This window comes from Oryx dammah, unplaced genomic scaffold (genome assembly GCF_014754425.2).
Source record: "Oryx dammah isolate SB20612 unplaced genomic scaffold, SCBI_Odam_1.1 HiC_scaffold_22, whole genome shotgun sequence".
In the NCBI taxonomy this organism is placed as follows: domain Eukaryota; kingdom Metazoa; phylum Chordata; class Mammalia; order Artiodactyla; family Bovidae; genus Oryx; species Oryx dammah.
This window is the reverse complement of record NW_024070206.1, coordinates 39,684,237-39,707,908: the sequence shown is the minus strand read 5'-3', so window position 1 is coordinate 39,707,908 and position 23,672 is coordinate 39,684,237. Positions and strand designations below refer to the sequence as shown.

At 41.2% G+C, this 23,672-nt stretch overlaps 1 protein-coding gene across 4 annotated transcripts in view; it reads right to left on the bottom strand.

Annotated features, from left to right (window-relative positions):
- Positions 1-23,672, bottom strand: part of MAPRE2 (microtubule associated protein RP/EB family member 2) — a 187,460-nt gene that overhangs the window by 73,908 nt on the left and 89,880 nt on the right. For all 4 annotated transcript variants that reach the window (XM_040264857.1, XM_040264855.1, XM_040264853.1 and 1 more), the window contains one exon: positions 7,916-8,043. In XM_040264857.1, coding sequence (XP_040120791.1) covers positions 7,916-8,036 — 121 coding nt within the window. In that variant the 5' untranslated portion in view covers positions 8,037-8,043. The remainder of the gene's footprint in view (positions 1-7,915; positions 8,044-23,672) is intronic.

Genomic DNA, 23,672 nt, shown 5'->3' with positions numbered 1-23,672 from the left:
TGCGAATTAGCAATACACTTACTAAGAACCCAGAAGACTGTTTTCATCTATTGACATCTGGGAATTTTCTCAGATAAGGGAAAACAGTTAAGAGATGAAAACTAGGGTTTAATTAAGGGTATTGCTTTATACAAATTCCTACAGTTATTAAATTTTGTGATGCTATTGAGAATTCTCAAAGGCAATCATTAGCTAAAATTTCTAATAACGTCACCACTTTGCTTTGTTTCGGTTAAGGCACTATATTAAGTTCATAGTGATTACAGGTTCCTTGATTTTTCTGGTTGGTATATAAACCACCAGCCTTCATCCCAGGTGACCTGTCTGCCCTGTTTTACCTTCCCTAGTTTATAGTGTTCATCTCTACCTAGGAGGGACTCCAGTAGAAAGGGCTAAGAACCAAGAGGACACATGTATACCTATGACCCTCTGGAAAATACTAATGGAGCTGCCTGACACCTCTCTAGTTAAAGATCTGAGCAGTTATCACTGGCTTCCTGGAACTGAAAATATTTGTTGCATTTCTCCCAAAGAAATGAGCAATTCCACGGTTTCCTAAGAAAATCCCAGATGTACACAGTTTCTTCAAAGAAATAGAGTAAAAACAACTTTCACATACTCATATGACATCATCAGGAAAAACTCTACATTCCTCTTAGAGAAACAACACCCTTCATGTATTTAAGGGCTGGACCTAATAAAACACACATTATACGTCCTGGTCACTCCACGTGACTCAAGAAGAAGGATTTCTGAGGTGTTTGGCCATTCTAAGGCATCCAGGCAGCACCCACTTCCTCCCAAAGAACCTGAAGGAAGGCGCATCTCTACAGACTCACTGTGGCCCACCTTTCCTCGGTAGGCTCAAAGCGCTTCCAGAACAGGACGACTGTGTGTGCCCTCTAGGTTTTTTCAGGACTGTACCCTGCTGTACTGAGCTCTTAGCGGACCACAACTCCATCTTATTAATCCAGGTCCCCGGGGCCTAGACCAAAGAAGGGCTCACAACATGTGTGTCAAATAAAAGAAACTGGGTCATGTGTGGAGATGTGAGTGGACCTAGAGAGTGTCATACAGAGAGAAGTAATTCAGAGACACAAAAACAAATACCGTGTATTAACACACATACGGAATCTAGAAAAATGGTAGTGGTGATCTTACTTGCAGAAATGGAGACAGATGTAAAGAACAAATGTAAGGATACCAAGGGGTAGAGGGGAGTGGAAGGAATTGGGAGACTGGGATTAACACACATACACTACTGATACCATATATAAAAGTGAAAGTTGCTCCGTCGTGTCCGACTCTTTGTGACCCCATGGACTATACAGTTCATGAAATTCTCCAGGCCAGAATACTGGAGTGGGGTAGCCTTTCCCTTCTCCAGGGGGTCTTCTCAACCCAAGGATTGAACCTAGGTCTCCCACATTGCAGGCAGATTCTTTACCAGCTGAGCCACAAGGGAAGCCCAAGAATAATGGAGTGGGTAGCCTATCCCTTCTCCAGGGGATCTTCCCAACCCAGGAATCGAACCAGGCTCTCCTGCATTACAGGTGGATTCTTTACCAGCTGAGCTATCAGGGAAGCCCAATACTATATATAAAATAGACAACTAATGAGGACTTCTCAGGTGGTGCAGTGGTAAAGAATACATCTGCCAACGCAGAAGAAACAAGAGACGCGAGTTCGATCCCTGGGTCGGGAAGATCCCCTGGAGTAGGAAATGGTGACCCACTCCAGTATTCTTGCTTGGAGCATTCCATGGATAGAGGAGCCTGGAAGGCTACAGCCCATGGGGTCACAAAGAGTCGGACACGACTGAGCAACGGCATGCACACGCACACACACCATGAGATCACACCAAATAGCCCAGGGAACTCTGCTTAAGGCACTGTGGTGACCTGAGGGGAAAGGAAGTCCAAAAGGGAGGGGATACATGTATATGCATGGCTGATTCATTCTGCTGTAGAACAGAAACTCACACATTGTAAAGCAACTGTAAGAAAAAGATGTTGGAAAAAAAACTGATTGTCAGAACTGAATACAGTAATGAGACAAAGACATGGCTGATTGCTTTCAATATCAATAGGTATGTATGTGTGTATGTATGTACACACACAAACACAAATATATCCTCCATCTACGTATGGGGCTGCTGGATAAACGAAGGGGAGTGCATACACACTTTTTCCCACCATGGTGTTTAGCATTACAAAATGCAGTGAACAGAAAAGCCCAACAAAAACAGCAATTTATGTTTATTTTTGGTAACCAAGGATCAAATATATATATAAACAAACACATTTAGAAGGAAAAAATACTACTATTTTCCATACTCTACTCAAAAAATAAACTCCTTTCAAGTGGCTCATTAGTGGAGACACGGGAGTGTATTACCCACTGCAGCAGCTAAACCCTACTCTGAATCTCCTTCCCCTGATTTTTCAACTCACTTTTTGTCCCCCTGCTCTCCAATTAGTTAGTTTGCTGAGACCAAGTAAATAGATTTTAAAAACCATCTTCAGCCAAATCAAATCAGAGAAAAACTACGGGCAAAACCCCTAAAACCCCACTTCTGTGTAATTACATCACAAATATGGATAATATTCCACTGTAATACAATGACATCTGCAACAACAGTAACACAATCCAAGATGACTTAACTTTCTGAAAGCACGTAACAAGCAATGATATTTTATAAAGCTAAGTAAGCTCTGGAGCTACCAGACACCGACAAAATATCCTTACTTGGTTTCAGTTCAACGAGAGGAGGTCTACTAAATTTAGACTCTGAGCTGATTTCATCAGCAACCTGTCCTCCTGACAGAGGTCTCTGCGGACAGGAGGGAGAAACACCGGGGTGGGATCGACTTATTTCATAGGCACAGACTGCAGCCAAAAACGGTCACAAAGCGCACAGGTCCTGGGCACGGCTGACAACCACCCCTCTAAATCCTGCAGGGCTGCTCGCTGTACAGCCTAGTTCTTTCCGGGAGCCATCAAGGACTCAGAATGGTCAGTATGACTACGACACAACCAGCTGGACTCGGGAGCCTTCCTGGAAGAAGTAAACACCAAACACTTGATCCAAGACAAAGCTTGCAACCATCTAGAGCGAGAGCACGGAATGAAACTGAATCAAATCCTGATCATTTTTTCTGTCTCTTTTTTAAAAAAACTGCTAGCCAAGAGAAGACCTAAAATTTTTTTCATTCTAAAAAATGATTTAATTCAAACTATACTTTATTCAAATACTAAAATGCTCAGGAAAATAACTGAGCTGTCATAACCAGCCTGGGGACAGGCGTGGCATCTGAGCATCAGCAGTTTGCTTCTCCTGCGGAGGGAGTGGGGAGGAGACAGGAGATGTGGGGAGAGGGCCGTCTGCAACAGCCTCTGGGGCGAGGGGGCGTCGCTGGTCAGCTGCTGGCTGGCCAGGCTCTGCCAGTGACTCAGTCGTGGACCCAACGGCTTGGCTGCCTGCATCCCAGTTGAGGGGACAGGACTGGGGTGCAGAGACAGGGCTGTCAGAAAAAAGCCTCAAAGGAAATTCATGTATCAGAGCAGAGGATGGGGAGGGTGAAGAGGAAAAGGAAAGGTACATTCTTTTCACTCCCAACCACCTCCCTGCCTCATTTCTCTTTGCTTTTCTGCTCCAGACAGTTCACTACCTCCATCCTCTCCAAAATGGTATTTCTAGTCACTAAAGTGAATTTCATGGCTTCTTAAGCACCATACTGTCCATCTTTCTCTTTTTTAAATTAAAAAAAAATTTTATTTTCTGTCTTAAATATATGCCCATTCTCTCTCTTAAATCCCTTATAAAATTCTATCAAACTGGTTTGAGCTGGTACTAAAGTAAAATCAAAATGTGTCACTGCAAAAAGCCCTAGAAATTTTATAAAGCAGTTGAACTAAAACAAAAAATAGTTTTAGGCCAAACGAATCTGGTATTTCACGTGGTTCAATCCCCCATCCCAACATGGGAAATCCACAAATATCTGTTTTCAAATCAAACACAGATGAGCCATACACTGTCATATTACTAGGCAATATTCACACCCATTGACAGTCTGGCCTTCATTAATGTAGTCCAGCTTTTCACTTGAAACATAAAGGTTGCTGCTCACAAGACATGGACCCAAACTAAAGAGGCATATGACTGCATAACCCAGATTACATGTTCAAAGTCAATTTCATAAGGTTACATCCCGGGGTTAAAATAACAGGAAAAGAACAAGTCACTGTCATCTTTTTGCAACTTACTACAACTGTGTTTCAAAATGTTAAACCTCACACCATCTCTCCTTTATAAAGCTTTAAAAATGCTTAGATGGAAACAAATGAGATGATATAAAAGTAGAAAATTCTGCAGAAAAAGATGCACATATGTGAAGCAGTATGTCAGCTATTCAATAGCTAAAGAAAAGCTGATGTTAGTTTTAATGATAGCTGGAGGGAGAGCTCTTAGCTGGAAATAAAAAAACAAATAGGAACAAATAATGCAAATGGGGGAAAAAAAATGCCAAAGGGGTACTGACAGTACTGGAACATAAGTCTTTAGGAAAAAGTAAGGAACAATTTTACTGAACAAGAAACAACATCAGTTAAATATGTGAAGGTATTTTGTGTGTTTTCTCACAGCTTACGACTAAAATAAAATTATACACTGTAAACTAAAGGAATTAAAATGAAAGCAAAAGAAAAAGATATTATCCAAGAAATTGGACAACTCATTCTAAATGTGCTGAGGACAAATCACTAAGGTCACCAGTATCTGGTTTTGTTCTTACCCTAATGGCACTGTTCTTGCTGCCTGCAAAGTCTTCTAGAACAAAGAAGGGTATAAATAAATAAGTTCATAAATAAATGAAATGATAGAATTTCTTGCCAAATGCCACTGTTGAAGACAAAAGTCAAAGACTAAATTATGAATAAGGAAACTGTGCCAGGTAAATTCTGGATATTTTTACTGTTGGTGGTTTGGGGTTCCTCTAAAATGCACAGCAAGCTCTTGGCTGCAGCCCAGAAGTACTTGGGGTGCTTGCTGGCTGGCACACTTGAGTCTTCACACATCCAGGGATGCTGATTTAGAAAGTCAAGGATCCCCAAAACTGGCATTCTTAAGCAGCTTCTCAGAAGATTAGAAATGCACTTAGTCCCCAGTTTACACTTTGATGAAATGACTGCCTAAAATAAAACACCCATTTCTTTACTATGGGGATTAACATGTTTGTTCGCTTTTTGAGGGAAAATATACAATATATTTAGTAGCCAGTGAGTTACCCTAATGAAAATTACCTGTTCTCATGATCAAAATGGTTTCCACAGGTTTCATCATGCCACACTGGATGGCAACGTAGGTACACATGATTGGAAAATGCACACCAATGCTTTCTTTAAGGTAACTATTCAAGAACCCTTCAAAAATGCTACTAAAATTTTACTGAATTTGCCTTATGAGAAATTAAAAAGACATGCAAAGAAATTATATATACATATACAAAGAACAGATACACACACACAGACACTCCAGCATTTACTACTACTGTATCTAAAAATTCTAATTTGCTTCTCATTTCATTTGTCTGCAAAAACTCCCACAAATATGTTAAACAGGAAGCTCCTCATGGGCTCCTTTGACACTTTAGACCCATGACTGGCAATTTTCTCTATGACTATTTTTTCTTATCTCTTTCCTTCTCTGTGTCTCTTTTTTTCTGGATAACCAACCCCATGGCCCTTATCCACAAGAACACACAGCCACTTTATGGGAAAGATACACAGTTTTGTCTTTGCCCCACAGCAGTTTCAAACTGATCTGCATTCATCCTAATACGAGCACTTCTGAGGGAAGAATGTGTGTCAGGCCCCATGGAGAAACGGACCCACAATTACAATGTAAAGTGGTATGTGTTATTAATAGAAAAGGGATGGCTGATAACCGAAAACACTCTGGGTTTTTTTTTTTCCTCCAGCAAATTAAAAATAAAATATTAAGCCTTCCCTGGTGGTACAGTGGATAGGAATCTGCCTGCCAATGCAAGGGACACAGGTTCGATTTCTGGTCTGGGAAGAGTCCACAGGCAGCTGGGCAACTAAGCTCCATGCCACAACTACTGAGTCCAAGTACTTAGAGCCCGTGCTCTGCAACAAGAGAAGCCACTGCAATGAGAAGCCCACGCACCACAACGAACAGCAGACCCCCGCTCCCTGCAACTAGAGAAAGCCCACGCACAGCAACAAAGACCCAGCACACCAAATACATACATACATACTTTTAGAAATAAAATAGCAGGGCACTCCAGAATGCAGAGCAAGAACAGCACCAGAAAACCTGAGTGGAGATCTGCAGCTGAGCAGGATGCAACAGGGGCCATTTCCAACAGTCACTGCTAGAGTCATTTCAATAGGCGAACACCACATTATTCCTGGGTGTCATCACAGACTAAGTCGGCTTTTCTCTAGATCGTACTAAAGGGTAAAGAACTCCTCGGTTTGCATCCGCTACTGACCTCCCAAATCAGAGGACTATGAAGCCTGGACACAGAGCGGGTGGGTCAGGCCAGGCCTAGCTTCTGCATACCCTACTGTCTTGCTCATGAGAAAATGACGATGGGAGAAGAGGTGTCAGTAGAAGGGAAGTTTGTCCGCTAGTTCGTTCTGATCTAGCCTAGATGCAGAGAAGCGAGAGTGTCCTCTCTGGTGGGCCTGGACTGGTGGGGGCTGACAGCCCTGCATGACATCTGTCTACACACAACTCACAGGATGTCCTGCTGTGGCCCCAGCATCACCATACCGGCTACACCTGAAGATGCTGTTGTATCGATCATGTCTCATGGGTTTTCACACGAATCCATCTCAGGAATATTGTCTAGTCCCTAATACCATTTTGGGTCAGAGGCAGAGAGGAAATCTCTCATCTATCAGTTCATGAGAAGAAAATAGTTCCTGTTCCAAAAGGAAGACTCTGTCTCTGTTAAATACTCTAACCTAAGAATGAATTACTTCACTAGTGACATGTTCTTTAACATGCCCCCACTTAATCACTGAAATCAAATTTTTTAAAAAACTTAGCTATATATGCACTTTACACACCTACTTCATAGTAGGCAGGGTGCTGCCTCAGACAGTTGACAAAGAATGAGACACAAGCCTATCCTTAAGGGCTCTGGGTAACTTCAGGGGAATAAGAGCTGGACCTTCCAACACAGCATGGTAAGCATCATTCTGGAAGGGTGGTGGGCACGGTGCTCCAGGAACACCATGAAGCCTGGGAGGTCTGGGGAACCCTTCAGAGGAGATGACAACGGAGTTGGATTTTAAAGTGTGAACGAGATTTCACTGCAAATGAAGAGAAGGGGAAAGACCTTCTTGGCAAGGGGAGCATGAAAAAAATCCATGTGATGCAAAAGGGAAGGAGTCTTTAGGGAACAAAGAGTATCGTGGGGCAGAGGCGCAGGGCAGGGAGATGTGGACCATGAAACCGAGGAGATGGACAGCAGCCAGAGGGAAAGGACCTTATCTGTCACGTAAAACAGCAAATTTTATCCTGTAGGAAGGACAACGTGGCGCCGGGAATGTTTATAAGAAAGGGTTTTGCAGGATCCAATCTGCATTTTTAGGAAGAGATGTGTGGTGGCTTACTGGGGGGTGACAGAGAAAAGGAGATCAGATACAGAGCTTCAGCGAGATCACTCATAACACGTTTTGGGGTGGCTCGATGCTCTTTGGTGAACATCATCATTTCGCCCATATGTTCTTTAATTATACCTGAGGTTTTCTCCTTAAATTATCTATTGAAGCTGTGTACATACATATACACATTCCTATTCCAAATACATCATCTGTGGTTTATAAAATCACATTCCACATGAGTGAACGTTTAGATAAATACTTAAAAGAACTCTCTTACCTGAACAAAGCTGTTCCACCTTCGTGTAGTTTAAAGATACTATGTCATTAACCCAAGCGATGATGTCATGTCTGCTCATAGTCTCTTGGGTTATCGAGGTAGAATACACGTTGACCGCCATTCCCCAACTAGAAAAAACAAACAAACAACATTTATTTACCTACAAGAAAAAAATGAACTCAGAAAGATGACAGACATCCATCCAACCCTGGCAGAACGCTAATACAGTTAAAACTCATATATGGTTCATGCATCATCATTTTATATCTCCTTCAACTTGATTTAAATGTTGCTCAGGCTCTGAGATTCCTACTGTCTCATGTAATTCAGTGTCTCACTTAGAAGATGAGTTAGGAACAATTTTTTTTTTTTTTAATCAGCTTTAGAGAAAAGGAAATTCCCTTCAGAAACAGGATACATACATGTTTCATTAGAAAAAAAAAAAATCTTCACCAGATAGTCTTTATCCCTAAAAACTTTGGATAAAGCAAAAAAAAATATATATATATATATACAGAAAGTATTTGGAACTGACTGCATGAGTCCTCCCTTCATTTCTGACTGTTAATATTCTTCTGACCATTCATGACACCTACTACTGCCCCTAACTTTTTTCTGGAAGGGCACACAGTGGCCACAGAAAAGGTTTGTTTTGCTTAAAATGCTTGGATAGCTATAGTTTGGTGGAGAAGGCAATGGCACCCCACTCCAGTACTCTTGCCTGGAAAATCCTATGGATGGAGGAGCCTGGTAGGCTGCAGTCCATGGGGTCGCTAAGAGTCGGACACGACTGAGCGACTTCACTTTCACTTTTCACTTTCACGCATTGGAGGAGGAAATGGCAACCCACTCTAGTGTTCTTGCCTGGAGAATCCCAGGGACGGGGGAGCCTGGTGGGCTGCCGTCTATGGGGTCACACAGAGTCGGACACGACTGAAGTGACTTAGTAGCAGCAGCAGCAGCAGCTATAGTTTGGTAAGATTGGTTTCCTCTTTTTAATTAATAAAGAATGTTTTTAGAGCAGTTTTAGGTTCACAGCAAAACCGAGTGGAAAGTACAGAGTTTTCCCATATATCCCCTCGTCCGACAGTCTCCCTACGAGCTGGTACATTTGTTACGATCAATGAACCTACACTGATGCACTCTCATCACCCAAATTCTATAGTTTACATTAGGTTCCCTCTTGGTGTTGTATATTCTCTGGGCTGTAACAAACATACAATGACATGTATCCGTCACTGCAGTATCCCACAGAATCCTAAAAAAAAAAAAAAAATCCTCTCTGCTCTGTTGATTCATCCTTCCCTCCCACCATTTCTGGCAACCACTGATCCCTCTTACTGTCTCCAGAGTACAGTTGGAACCATACAGTACATAGCCTTTTCAGACTGGCTTCTTTCACTAATGCACACTGAAGGTTCCTCCATGTCTTTCCATGAATTGTGAGCTCACTTTTTTTGTGCACTGAATAATACTGCACTGTCTGAATGTATCACTCACCTACTGAAGGACATGGTGGTGGCCTCCAAGTTCTGGCAAATATGAGTAAAACTACTATCAATATTCACATGCAGGTTTTTGTAAGTTTTGACTCATTAGGATAAATACCAGAGAGCACGACTGATCTGGGTCACATGGTAAGAGTGTGTTCAATTTTATAAGAAACTGCCAAACTGTCTCACAACAGGGCTGTACCATCCTGCATTCCCAACAGCAATGAATAAAACTTCCTATTGCTCCATGTCCCCACCAACACTTGGTGGTGTCAGTATTTTGGATTTTGGCCCTTCTAAGAGGTGTATACTGGAGAAGGAAATGGCAACTCACTCCAGTATTCTTGCCTGGGACCCATGGACAGAGGAGCCTGATGGGCTATGTAGTCCATGGGGGTCACAAAAGAGTCACACATGACTTAGTGACTAAACAATGACAACAACAAATCCCAACTCTTTAGAGACTTCAAAGTGATATTCTATTATTCTTTTTTTAAATTCAAGTATAGTTGATTTACAGTGTTGTATACATTAAAGTGATTCAGAGATATATATATCCTTTTTCAGATTCTTTTCCATTATAGGTTATTGCAAGGTACAGAATATAGTTTCCTGTGCTATATAATAGGTCCTTGTCTTTATTTCTTATATATACACTAGTGTGTATATATTAATCCCAGACTTCTGATTTATCCCTCCCTCAACTTTCTCCTTTGGTAACCATAAAGTTGTTTTCTATGTCTGTGAGTCTGTTTCTGTTTTGTAAATAAGTTCATTTGTATTTTTTTTTTAAGATTCCACATGTAACTGATATATGTAATATTTGTCTTTATCTGTTTGACTTACTTCACCTAGTGTGACAATCTTTAGGTTCACCCACCTTGTTGCAAATGGCAATATTTCTTTTTTTTTCTTTTAACGGCTGATAATATATCTACCATGTCTTCTTCACCCATTCATCTGTCAATGGACACTTAGGTTGCTTCCATGTCTTGGCTACTGCAAGTAATGCCGCTATGAACAATGAGACGCATGTTACCTTTTTGAATCAAATCAGAGTTTTCATCTTTCCTGTATATATGCTCTGGAGTGATACTGCTGGATCACATGGTAACTGTAGTTTCAGTTTAGTTGGGTTTTTTTTGGTCGTGTGGCTTGTGGGCCCTTAGTCCCCCAACCAGGGATCCAAGTCTGTGCCCCCTGCAATGGAAGCAGGTCCTAACCACAGGTCCACCAAGAAGTCCTTATTTTATTTTATTTTTTTAAGGAACCTTCATACTGTTCTCCATAGTGACTATACCAATTTACATTCCCACCAACAGTATAGGAGAGTTCGTTTCCTTTACTCCACAGCCTCTCCAGCATTTATTATTTGTAGATTTTTTGATGATGGCCATTCTGACTGGTGTGAAGTGATAACTCATCCTAGTTTTTACTTGTATTTCTCTAATAATTAATGATGTGGAGTATCTTTTCATATGTCTACTGGTCAGCTATACATTTTCTCTGGAGAAATGTCTATTTAGATTTTCTGCCTATTTTTTGATTGGGCTGTTTATTTTTTGATATTGAGCCATATGAACTGTTGGTATATTTAGGAAATTAAGCTCTTGTTGGTTGCATCGTGTGCAAATCTTTTCTTCCATTTTGTAGGTCGTATTGTTTATGGTTTCCTTTGCTATACAAAAGCTTGTAAGCTTGAGAAGGTCCTGTTTATTTTTGCTTGTATTTCTACTACCATGGGAGACTAACCTAAGTATTGCTACAATATTATTTCGGAGAATGTTTTGCCTATGCCCTCGTCTAGGAATTTTAAAGTGTCATGTCTTATATTTAAGTCTTTAAGCCATTTGGAATTTATTTTCGTGTACGGTGTAAAGAGTGTTCTAACTTCATTGATTCACAGGTGGCTGTTCAGGTTTCCCAACACCACTTGCTGAAGAGACTGTCTTTCCCCCATTGTACACTCCTGCCTCCTTTGTTGAAGACTAATTAGCCACAGGTGTGTGGTTTATTTCTGGGCTCTCTATTCTGTTCAACTGATCCATATGTCTGGTTTTGTGCCAACGCCGTGCTGTTTTGATTACTGTAGCTTTGGAGTATTGTCTGAAGTCTGAGAGGGTTATGTCTCCAGCTTTGCTCTTTCCCTTCCAGGATTGCTTTGGCAATTCTGGGTCTTCTCTGGTTCCACATAAGTTTTAGGATTATTTATTCCAGTTCTGTGAAAAATTTCATAGGCAATTTCACAGGGATAGCATTAAACCTGTAAATTGCTTTGAGTAGTATGGTCATTTTAATGATATCAATTTTTCTAATCCAAGAGCCTGAGATATCTTTCCATTTCTTTGAATCACCTTTCATTTCCTTTATCAGTGTTTTATAGCTCTTAGCATGTAACTTGTTCACCTCCTTGGTCAGGTGTATTTCTTAGTTTTTTCTTTGATGCAATTTTAAAAGGTTTTTTTTTTTTTTTTAACTTTCCCCTTCTGATATTTTATTGCTAGTGTAAAAAATGCAACAGATTTCTGTATGTTAATCTTGTACCTTGATGAATTTGTTTATTGGATCTAATAGTTTTTGTGTGGAGTCATTAGGGTTTTCTATAGAGTATCACATCATCTGCACATAAGGACAATTTTACTGCTTCCCTTCTAACCTGGATATCTTTTATTTCTTTTTCTCATCCAATTGTTGTGGCTAGGGCTTCCCATACTACGTTGAATAGAAGTGAGAGTGGACATCCTTGTTGTGTTCTAAAATTCAGCAGGAAAGGTTTCAGCTTTTCACTGTTGAGTATTATGTTGGCTGTGGGTTTTTGACAGTTTTTATTATGCTGAGATGTGTTCTCTTTATACTCATTTCAGTGAAAGTATTTATCATGAATGGATGCTGAATTTTACCAAATACTTTTTCTGCATCTACTGAAATGATTATTTGGTTTCTGTGTTTTCTTTTGGTGATGTGATATATCATATTGATTGTTTTGCATATGTTTACCATTATTGTGGCCCTGGGGTAAATCCAACTTGACCATAGTGTATGACCCTTTGTTGAGGACTTTTGCCTCTGTACTCATCCACGATACTGGCCTGTAATTTTCCTTTCTGGTACTATCTTTGTCTGGTTTTGGTATCAGGGAGATGGTGGCTTCACAGAATGACTTTAGGAATGTTCCCTCCCCTTCAATCTCTTGGAAGAGTTTGTCAACGATTGGTGTAAGTTCTTCTTTGTATGCTTGGTAGAATCCCTAGTGAAGACACCTAGTCCTGGACTTGTGTTTGCAGGGAGGTTTGTTTGTTTGTTTTGTAATTACAGATTCTATTTCACTTCTAGTGAATTCTATCCATTCAAATTATCTATTTCTTCTTGATTCAGTTTTGGTGAGCTGCATGTTTCTAGAAACTTGTTCATTTCCTCTAGCTTGTCCAATTTGTTGGCATATAACTGTTGTGACAGTTATAGTATTAAAAGTATTCTATTGTGACTTTTTATATTTCTGTGGTATTGGTTGTTATTTCTCCCTTTCATTTATTTTGTTTATTTGAGTTCTCTCCCTTTTCTTCTATTTATTCTTGATTTATTAGCTGAATAATTCTACAAAGAGAAATTTCCTCTCTGAGATATTGATCATATAAGAAAGGCAAGATAGATGCCTAATTCTTTCCCTATATCTTCAGATTTTCACAACAAAGAGGTAAGTTTCCTAATAGTCTCCAAACATGACCAATGAGGTTTTTATTCCTGAAGTGTAATTATGAACTTACAGATTTAAACACATTTGATTCACAGTTTAAATCACTGGCTTGAGTTTTTTCTGACAAGGTTCTAGTAGTCTTTGCTAACTTCCCTGCTTTCTGGTATGAGAAAAAGCTTCAGACTTAACTTGTACATTTGCTGCTTTAAACTTAAAACCAGTCATTTTTCCAAGAGTTCCTTTGGTCGCAAATACTAGAGATAATATTTTTAAGCACAACTATATACAATATAAAAATACAGACATACAGATTTTACACAAAAATATACGCATTATTAAACAGTTGTATTTGAAATTCTTATTAATTCTAAAGCAACAAAAAAATCATCTTTCTACTTAAAGTGCTAAGTGACAATTTTATTTATTTATAGTTAAGTATAAAAATAAACATCCATCCATCCTCAGAAACACCCGCATCTCTAAATTTTCTTCCCCTGAAGATGTGAAAATTCTTAAGACACTGGCAACCCCACAAATGTGACCACAGTTACTGCCTTTCCACAACATTATTAAAAATGCTTTTAATTTTTTGTTTAATAACTTCCATTGTTTTCTTTATTATTTAGCATACAAACCATTTGCTTTTAATTACTAGTCAATTTACAAAATCAACTATGTAAATTATATAAAACTTCAGTTAAAATAATTCAAAATTTAAAATGTTTTGGAGTGTCTGGTATAATTTTCATTTACCAGCATAATTTTTGGCAGTCCATGTACTTTTCTAATGGCTTTGCCTGCAGGCAGTAGGGAGAAGCTTTTGCTTTAAGAGGCAACCTACTACTGGAGGATGAGGCACTAAGGCCCAGAATTGTGCCAGAGGGCAAAAAGGGATGAAATTTTTGCTCTAGATTAAAACACAAAATTAAATGCAAAGCAGGGGAGACATAATCAGATCTGTGTTTTAGAAAGATTATCCACAAGTAAGTGAGTAACGATGGTCTGTGCTTACGTACTAGAAATGCAGGACAGAAGGACAGGTTGAAGAGTTACAATAGCTTTTAAAAATCCATAAGAACAGAGAAGCAAGTCATTTGCTGCAGGTGGTGTCAATGAATCACACTCTTTTCTGCATCTTTATTGACAATGTTCACCAAGGGACAACAATTCTTTTATACTGAGACATTCGGTGCACAAGAGCAAGTAAAGCATTATCTGCCTTCAAGGAGCTCATTAAGATGACCAGGTAAACAACAGAATAGCAGCTGATTTTTGCTTTAGTAAAACTTCAGTTAGTTATTTACTAGACTCACACTCTAACCTCAACCACATCCGCATCTCCACCGGACACAACTGCAGTCCCCAGAAAACCTGAAGAACGAACATACATGTGTTGAGGGGCCTGTGGGCAAACAAAGATAGAGGACAGAGCAAGGGTGGAGCAGTCAAGGTTAGGAATGTTTTCTGACATTTTCTAAAATAAAACAATAATGACGCATCGCTTTGCCGACAAAGGTCCGTACGGTCAAAGCTATGATGTTTCCAGTGGTCTTGTATGGATGTGAGAGCTAGACCATTAAGAAGGCTGAGTACCAAAGAATGGATGCTTTCAAACTGTGGTGCTGGAGAAAACCCTTGAGAGTCACTTGGACAGCAAGGAGATCAAACCAGTCAATCCTAAAGGCGACCAATCCTGAACATTCACTGGAAGGACTGATGCTGAAGCTGAGGCTCCAATACTTTGGTCACCTGATGCAAAGAGCTGACTCATTGGAAAAGATCCTGATGCTGGGAAAGACTGATGGCAGGAGGAGGCAGGGGCAACAGAAGATGAGATGTTTAGATAGCATCACTAACTCAATGGACATGAATATGAGCAAACTCAGGGAGATAGTGAAGGACAGGAAAGCCTGACATAGGGGATGCAGTCCATGGGGTTGCAAAGAGTCAGACCCGACTTTAACGACTGAACAACAATATACCTGCTTCAAATTAATACCAATGGAATCAACATAGTTCATTTCTATTTACCATCCATGCTGATGAGAATATTCTTATAATCTATCTTCCTCCATACTTTACAAGGATACTTCTAAATTCATTTCAGTTTGTGGTTATCTTTCACCTCCTCTATTAGTCCCCCATCCAAATGTGTGACACCTTCGGATTTTGCAAGGGAGAGCCTGAGGTCCAGATTTCCTCTGTGCAGGGAAGGCAGCTGAAGTAGAAAAATAATTCTATTTCTGCTCTGCCAGTCACTCTTTTCTCCCCCTAATTTCTTCAGAAAAAGACAACTTTCTACAGGTGCAACTTCAATACATTCAAGCTGAAATTATTCATCTGATGCAACAATTCACAAATGAGAATTTATATTTCTCCAGATGTTAAACTCAAGGTTGGTGGAGTTTAACAGTCTTAGCTCTTAGGTAAACATCCAATAAAATCTGAAGATTTCATTGTAATTTCTTAGATGCCAATCCATATTACAATATAAAGGTGAAAGTACTGGTCTCTACTTATTCATCAGATATGTTGTATAGATCACAAAGGAATTTTTCTATCATTTTATAGTTAAAGTGGTTCCCTGCTCCCATTTTTGACTCTTGAAAAAATAAATCCTAATGAGGGAAGCAGGGTAGGAATTGTATTCTTGGCTGACAAATGTGGATTCCTAGTCTTTTTGAAGGACAATTCAAAATATTGATTTTTAAAAATTTTACTGAATAATTTCCAAAGACTCAGGCAAGCAAAGTAAATGGCTAAGAAAGGTAAGATAACACTGAGTGCTACAGAATAAAGAACCATCATCTAATGCAGGGTTTATTCTGTTTGGCTCTTCAGCATGCCTGTTCCAGAGAAATTACTGTTTATTCTTCGATGACCTGACATCTGGTCTCTAGGACAAGCATTTCTCTCTGTGTCACCCTCGTAAAAAAGGAAGTCCAAGTCCTGTCCCCTAATTTGCGGCTTTCAGTTGATACTTTAACTAGATCACTGTGTGTTTAAAACCTGGTAAGTACAACAGCACTGAAAGTAGTAAGTAAGAGACAATCTCCTAGCATGTCGGTCTCTGGGCCACACATTTTGATATGGCATTAACATTTCATTTTAACATGAACTTGCACAGCAGAAATTACCACAACATTGTAAACCAACAATATTTCAATAAAATAAACTTTTAAAAAATGAATTTGCATCCACTGCTCCTTCTTGAAAACAAACCAATAATCACCACATAGTTTATATACAGTGTATAGTTTATATACTGTTTCTGGGAATGTCCAAATGCCTTTCTGGGAAATTGGCACTATATATATATATGTATATATATATAATCTATAACATTATATATATTATAGCTAATATATACATAATATTGTGTACACACATATATATATACATATATATATATATATTTTGCAAGTGAGAGAAAAACACACAGAAAAATGAAAATCCCTTCCAGCAGGTGAAGTCACATTTCTGGCTTGTCTGTGGATAGTGATCACTGACACATGTGACTTTGGGAAAAGGCCAGCCTTAGCCTGAGGGCCAGTATGTTGATTTTGCCCCACTTCACCCTGTATGCATGGGCTTCCCAGGGAGCACTAGTGGTAAAGAACCCACCAGCCAATGCAGGACACATAATGAGATGGGGGTTCGATCCCTGGGTCAGAAGATCCCCTGGAGACTGAAATGGCAACCCACTCCAGTATTCTTGATGGAGAATCCAATGGACAGAGGAGCCTGGCGGACTATAGTCCATAGGGTTACAAAGAGTGGGTCACAACTGAAGCAATTTAGCATGCATGCACCGTGTATGCAGCATTTGGGGGTGGTGGTGGGACAAGTGTGCCAAGTTTATGCTCTGCAGCAGTCACTCAACCATACAAATCAGAGACTGCATGTCTGCTTACTGAAACAAAAGGAATTTTATATGACTAAGTGGGACTTGAGTTTGCCTACTGAACAAAGCCTGGATAAAGATTTGGCAAGCCCTGAACTATGGAAACCAAAACATGGATTCTACCCCTTCACCAGTCATCGGCTCCCAAACCAGTGACAAAGTAGTTCACAATTTTGTCCAAGAACAAACTGGGCAAGGTTTGTGAATTACTACAGAGGAGGGCCTCTTCAAAATGTGACAAACATATAAAATGTCACAGCTAACAAAAACTGGAATTATTTCTTACATAATTCATTCTGTCTCTGCACCCTGCACTTACAAAACAGACCACTTGTGCACAGTTGGAGGAAAACGTGGTGTTTTTCCAGCAAGGCTCACAGTAGACCAGGTGTCTCAAGATTCTGGCTCTAGCACTGCTGTGGGTGTGTGGCTGCAGGGAGAGGGGCTTGAGAAATTAATTTTGAGATTGAGGCATGTGGAACCTATTTTGATTTTTTTTTTCCCCACATCTACCATCTGAGTATGCCAGGCTTCCCAAGTTTAGACACGACCATCTGCAGAAGAATTGCCTTCCTTAAGTGGTTGACTTCTGTCTGCTGCTCTGTAAGAAGGCCCAGTTTGGCTTTGAAAGTGAAAGTCGCTCAGTCATATCCAACTCTTTGTGACCCCATGGACTATACAGTCCATGGAATTCTCCAGCCCAGAGTACTGGAGTGGGTATCCTTTTCCTTCTCCAGGGGATCTTCCCAACCCAAGGATCAAACCCAGGTCTCCCACATTGCAGGCAGATTCTTTACCAGCTGAGTCACAAGGGAAGCCCAAGAATACTGGAGTGGGTAGCCTATCCCTTCACCAGCAGATCTTCCTGACCCAGGAATTGAACTGCGGTCTCCTGCATTGCAGGCAAATTCTTTAAGAACTGAACCATCAGGGAAGCCCCGAGATTCACCCCAAATGCGTTCTGAAGCTGCACCTTTAAAAGCCACCCACCTCTCCCACTCTGACTTAAGTTATTTTCTTTATTTCATTCCCTGAGGGAGTCTATACCCAACTGGAAACTTCGTGTTCAACATAACATGTTCTGTAAACTAAGCTCCCTGTTGCCATGGCAATATACTCTGTTCACACAATTTTGCACTAAAAACTATACTCATATTTGTGACCGTCTTTCTTCACTCTCTCATAACAATCTGTATTTTCAACATGCTTCTCTATCACTGGGGGAAGTAATCCACCTCCACCAGCCTAAAACCAACACATGCAATCCACCCTTCACACACCCATAGACAAAACAAAGGAAGTGAAAGTGCTAATCGCTCAGTTGTGCTTGATTCTTTGCAATGCTATGAACTGAAGCCCACCAGGCTTCTCTCTCCATGGGATTTTCCAGGCAAGAATACTAGAGCGGGTTGCCATTTCCTTCTCTAGGGGATCTTCCTGACCCACAGATCAAACCTGGGTCTCCTGCATTGCAGGCAGACTCTTTACAGTCTGAGCTACCAGGGAAGCCTGACAAGACAAAGAACAGACTGGAAAAGATGAGTGAAGAATAATGGTATTTTCCTTTCACCTGGGAAATATTTCTTCTATCTTGGGAACATAAGGACTTCTGAAGTCCATATAGTCCTCTGCAACCCAAGTGGTTTCTTAAGTCATAAGGTACCAATGCTTCATAGGAAGCCATGTCACGCTGACCAAAAACGGCTCTGAAGTCTCCATATATGTCAAGGTGGGAGAAATGCCTGTGAGTCACAAGAACATTTCCCTTACTAATCACTGGACTTAAGACCCTGGTCAAGGTCCAGATCTCACCCTGAATTTCCATTCCACAAGGTGTTCTCTAGTTCACAGTTTTAGGATGGTCAAGGTTGGCCTATTCCGACATACCAGGTAAAGGGAGGTGCATTATTTCAAACACACTTATCAATCATGGCTTTTTTCTAAGAATCTTCTTGGCGTCATCCTAACAGAAACGGCCATTTTGCAAACACTTCTACGTACCCACAAGTAGATTGAGACAATTGCTGATATGAAAGTGAGTACTGCCTTCTCCTACGAGTGCCATGTTTTTAAAATACAGTAAGTTCCCGACATACACACCTTCAAGTTGTGAACTTTCAAGGATGCGAACACGCGTTCGCATGTCCAATCACATAAGTCAGTTCTTGTGTCTGGCTTACATTGTCATGCGCGTGCATCCTCTACAAGTGGTTGTGCTTTTGTGTACTTTACAGTACAGTGCGGTACAGAGGAGGGTGGTACAGTATCTTTATTTCAAGCCCAGGAGGTCCAGAAGCAAGCGTGAAAGCAGCAGTGATATAGCTGGTACGACTGTAATTTTCAAAGTACTGTAAGATTAAAAATGCTTTTTGTGTTGGTTTGCTTTTTATGCTATTATTTGTTTGAGAAGTATTATAAACCTATTACAGTACAGTACTGTACAGACAGTTGTGTTAGTTGGGTACCTAAGCTAACTTTGTCGTACTTGTTGTTCTGTTCAGTCGTGTCTGACTCTTTGCCACCCCATGGGGTGCAGCACACTAGGCTTCCCTGTCCTTCTTCACCATCTCCCGGAGCTTGCTCAAACTCATGCCCACTGATTTGGTGAAGCCATCCAACCATCTCATCCTCTGTCGCCCTCTTCCTTCTCTTGCCCTCAATCTTTCCCAGCCTTGGGGTCTTTTCCAATGAGTCAGCTCTTTGCATCATGGTACCTGGGCTAACTCTGTTGGACTTCCAAATAAACTGGACTTATAAATGCTCTCAGAATTCCTTCATGTGTAGGGGACTTACTGTCAGTGGAAAACATATACTGAAGAGAAAAAGTGCACATTTATATCCACTGGTCAAATACTGAAACAAAGGAAGACACTCCAAAAGCTGTTCATCAACCGCAGAGGGGCTGAAGAGCTTGGGGCCGGCGGCAGACATTCACTTAAATGTATGTTTTCTCCTCGGAAAAGCCTTGCAACAAGAGACCTAGACTCTCTGCCTGAGTGCCTGCTTTCTGGCTCCCTCCTCACAAAAGGCTGATGTGGAATCCCCCACCTCACCCCACCCCACCCGGGCTGCCCCAGACAATGAACCGGGCGTCCATCGGGAGTGACTTGTAAATGTGTCCCCTGAACCAGAAACTTCCCAGCCTTTGAGCTGCGTATAATTCATTCTCCAGATTCAATACCATGGGTAGGGGGAGGATTTAAACATTTCACCAAGGAAAGACTATCTCCAGATAATTCTCGATTCATCTCTTGCTTTTTATTTGTGACCCAGAACATGGCGAGGGGCGGGGGTAGTGGGGCAGTATTTGGCTGGGGAGGGAGAGCAGGACGGAGGGAGGCTGGAGTCACAGAGGGTCTCTCAAAGACAAGCCTTGACAAGGTAAGAGGCATTCTGGAAACTGTACTGGCTTTCATTGAAGATTGGGTATTAAGGCTTCCATTTAATTTGTGGAATAATTGATGGCTGCGTGGATCCCAGGGCCAGGAGGGGAATTTAAGAGGTCGTGTATTGTCTTCTTATTTTATTGTCTTCAGGTAATAATAACACACTGAAGCCACCATGGGCCGATGTAAATGTTTTATTTTTACAGGACTGTCTACGGGATAAGACAAAGAATGCAAAACTAACTCCTCTGGCACCAAGCCTCCTCCCGGGAACCTCCGAGCTGGGGAGAGGCCTGAGGGCAATTCTGACTTCAGACAAGGATGGCTGAGAAACATCAAGGTATGCCCACAATTATACGATTGGATTAAAACACAGATACTGAAATATACTGATTTTTCCTCAAAATCAGGCCATTCACAATGTAGAGCTTTTTTTTTTTAAATTGTGAATGGCCTGATTTTGAGGAAAAATCGGTATATTTCAGTACAATTTAGAGCTAATGAAGAAAACCAGTGTAAAAGAATTTTAATACTGAGCTGCTTAGAGAAACACTGGCAAAAACATGAGTTTTATCAGACAGCCCGAGAGCCTGCTCTTTATGCCAGGCTCTGTTAGACGCCCTACCACTGCGATTATTAACGTGCCCTTCATTATCACGCACTGCTTGATGATGCTTTTCACGTGGGCACAAAGCTCGATGTCATCACACAATCGGAAGTCCTACTCTAGCTAATAACTGCCATCTCTCTCAGCAACAACGGAACAGAGAATACTACTCTTTTTTCAGGGTGTCCATCCCATTTACCACTAACTGTTCCTTTTTAAAACAGAGATTTAAGCTCCTTCCTGCCATATCACTAAGTATTCCAAGGTCAATTTTTAAAAACTAGGATATGATTGAAACACACAGATTTCTCTAATCATCTGCAAAATGAGATTTTCTACTAGCCTTGAAAATCAACCTCCATTTTAACAGTCTTGTCTTTACCTGGGTGAACCCCGTCAGGTAGCTTGGCTACCCCCAATCACTGTAAAAAAATGAAACAGAAATGCAACTTTCAAAATAGCATATACATATACGCATAACTGAAGCACTGTGCTGTGTATCTGAAACTAACACATCACTGTAAATCAACCATACTTCAATAATTAAAACAAAAACCCCAAACCCACTCCTCCTTGGCTCCAGACCCTGAAGTCCAGAGAGACTGTTTAGCTTGATGGAGACTCTGAGGTCAGGCTGAACGATGAAAGATAGAAAACATTCGTGTTCATTTATTCAGTCAATGTGTGAAAATTGCACGCTAACTAAAATTTTGATTTTTTTTTTTTTAAAAAAAGCACATACATGTTTTGGGTTTTTAAATTGATAATTAACAGTCAATAGCTATGGCCTTGAAATGACTTGGAAACTTGGCTCTTACCCAAAGAATGAAGAAATTTGGGAATTCTTAAAAAAGTTCTTCACGGCATTCATAATGTTCATTCATGGCCATAAATGAAACGTAACTGCAACAGTCTAAGGCCTTACACACACACACACACACACACACACACGGCATATATTTCTTCATATGGTCAGAAATGCAACTGATATAAGGGATTACATTTGCCTAAATCTCCATCTGTTTCAAACAGTGGGTGGCTTGGTCCCTGCTCTGAAAATAACCTCCATGACCTGCAGCTCATTCCCATGCCACAGGCTTGGCTGGCCTCTGCAGGGCACCAACTTTTGCCCAGTACCCCCGCCTCCCCCTCAACTTGGCTCTTGGTACATCCACTCGGTCTTGACCATATGCCTTCTGTTTACTTTCCCAGCCCTACTTGGCCCTGTTCCCTCTCCCCCTGACCTTAGCTCTCTCCCATGATCCTAACCATTTCCACTCAGGTCCCAGCCTGCCCACCCAGCACAACCCTAGGTCCACCATTCAGAGTTGCTGCCACCACAGGGGAGAGGGGGCGGTCATGTTCATCTGTTAACACTCTCCCCCACCCCTGCATAAAACTGGATGCGTAAGGCCTAGAAGCAGAGTGAAGTAAGTCCGAAAAAAAAAACACCAATACAGTATATTAACGCATATATATGAAATTTAGAAAGATGGTAACGATGACCCTATATGCGAGACAGCAAAAGAGACACAGATGTAAAGAACAGACTTTTGGACTCTGTGGGAGAAGGCGAGGGTGGGATGATTTGCGAGAACAGCACTGAAACATGTATATTATCATATGTGAAACAGATCGCCAGCCCAGCCCAGGCAGTGCACTCAGGGCTGGTGCACTGGGATGACCCTGAGGGATGGGATGGGGAGGGAGGTGGGAGGGGGGTTCAGGATGGAGGACACATGTACACCCATGGCTGATTCACGTCAATGTATGGCAAACACCGCTACAATATTGTTAAGTAATTAGCCTCCAATTAAAATAATTTTTTTTAAAAGACGTAGCAGAAGAATGTGCAGTGACCACATGAACACGCCATCAATGCCAAGCAAAGTCAGGTGTGGGGAAAATTTAGTTAGAACTGACCCCCACCTCCTGGTTCTGAACTATTTTGTGCTCTTGGTGGTACTGGCTCCTCCTTGGGTACTTATCATTCTCAGGTGCCTGACTTCCCTAAACCTTCTCATATAAAAAAGAAAAAAAAAAAAAAACAAATGAAGGACAACAGCTTCACGTCCCTAATCCTCTGGGATAACTGCACTCAAGATCTTACTTGAAAGAAGAGGCCATTCCCAGCATTTGGCACGCTGGGCTGCATCTCACGCTTCAGGTTCAGCTCAATGGTCCTCTCCTCAGTGAGCCTTCCCTGACCTCCTCTGAACTGGCCTCCTCCAGGGACCCTTCCGCCACACTGCTCTCTCCTCCGTGATACTAACACAATCTGTTGATTCTTTTGTTGGCTTACTGTCTCTCCACTACCTCGTGCCCCCATAAGGTTATCAAGGCAGGTTCTTTACAGAATCTATTTTGTTACTGCGTGCCTTCTATGCCTAGCGGAGTGCCCAGCACATAGTGAAAAGTGTGAAAGCATTTGTCACTCAGTTGTGTCCAACTCTTTGTGACCTCATGGACCATAGCCCACCAGGCTCCTCTGTCCATGGGATTCTCCAGGCAAGAATATTGACGTGGGTTGCCATTTCTTTCTCCAGGGGATCTTCCCGACCCAGGGATTAAACCCACGTCTCCTGCATTGTAGGCAGATTCTTCACCATCTGAGCCACAGTCTCCTACATCTCGAGGCGTGCCAAGCCCATAGTGGGTACACAGGAAGTAAAA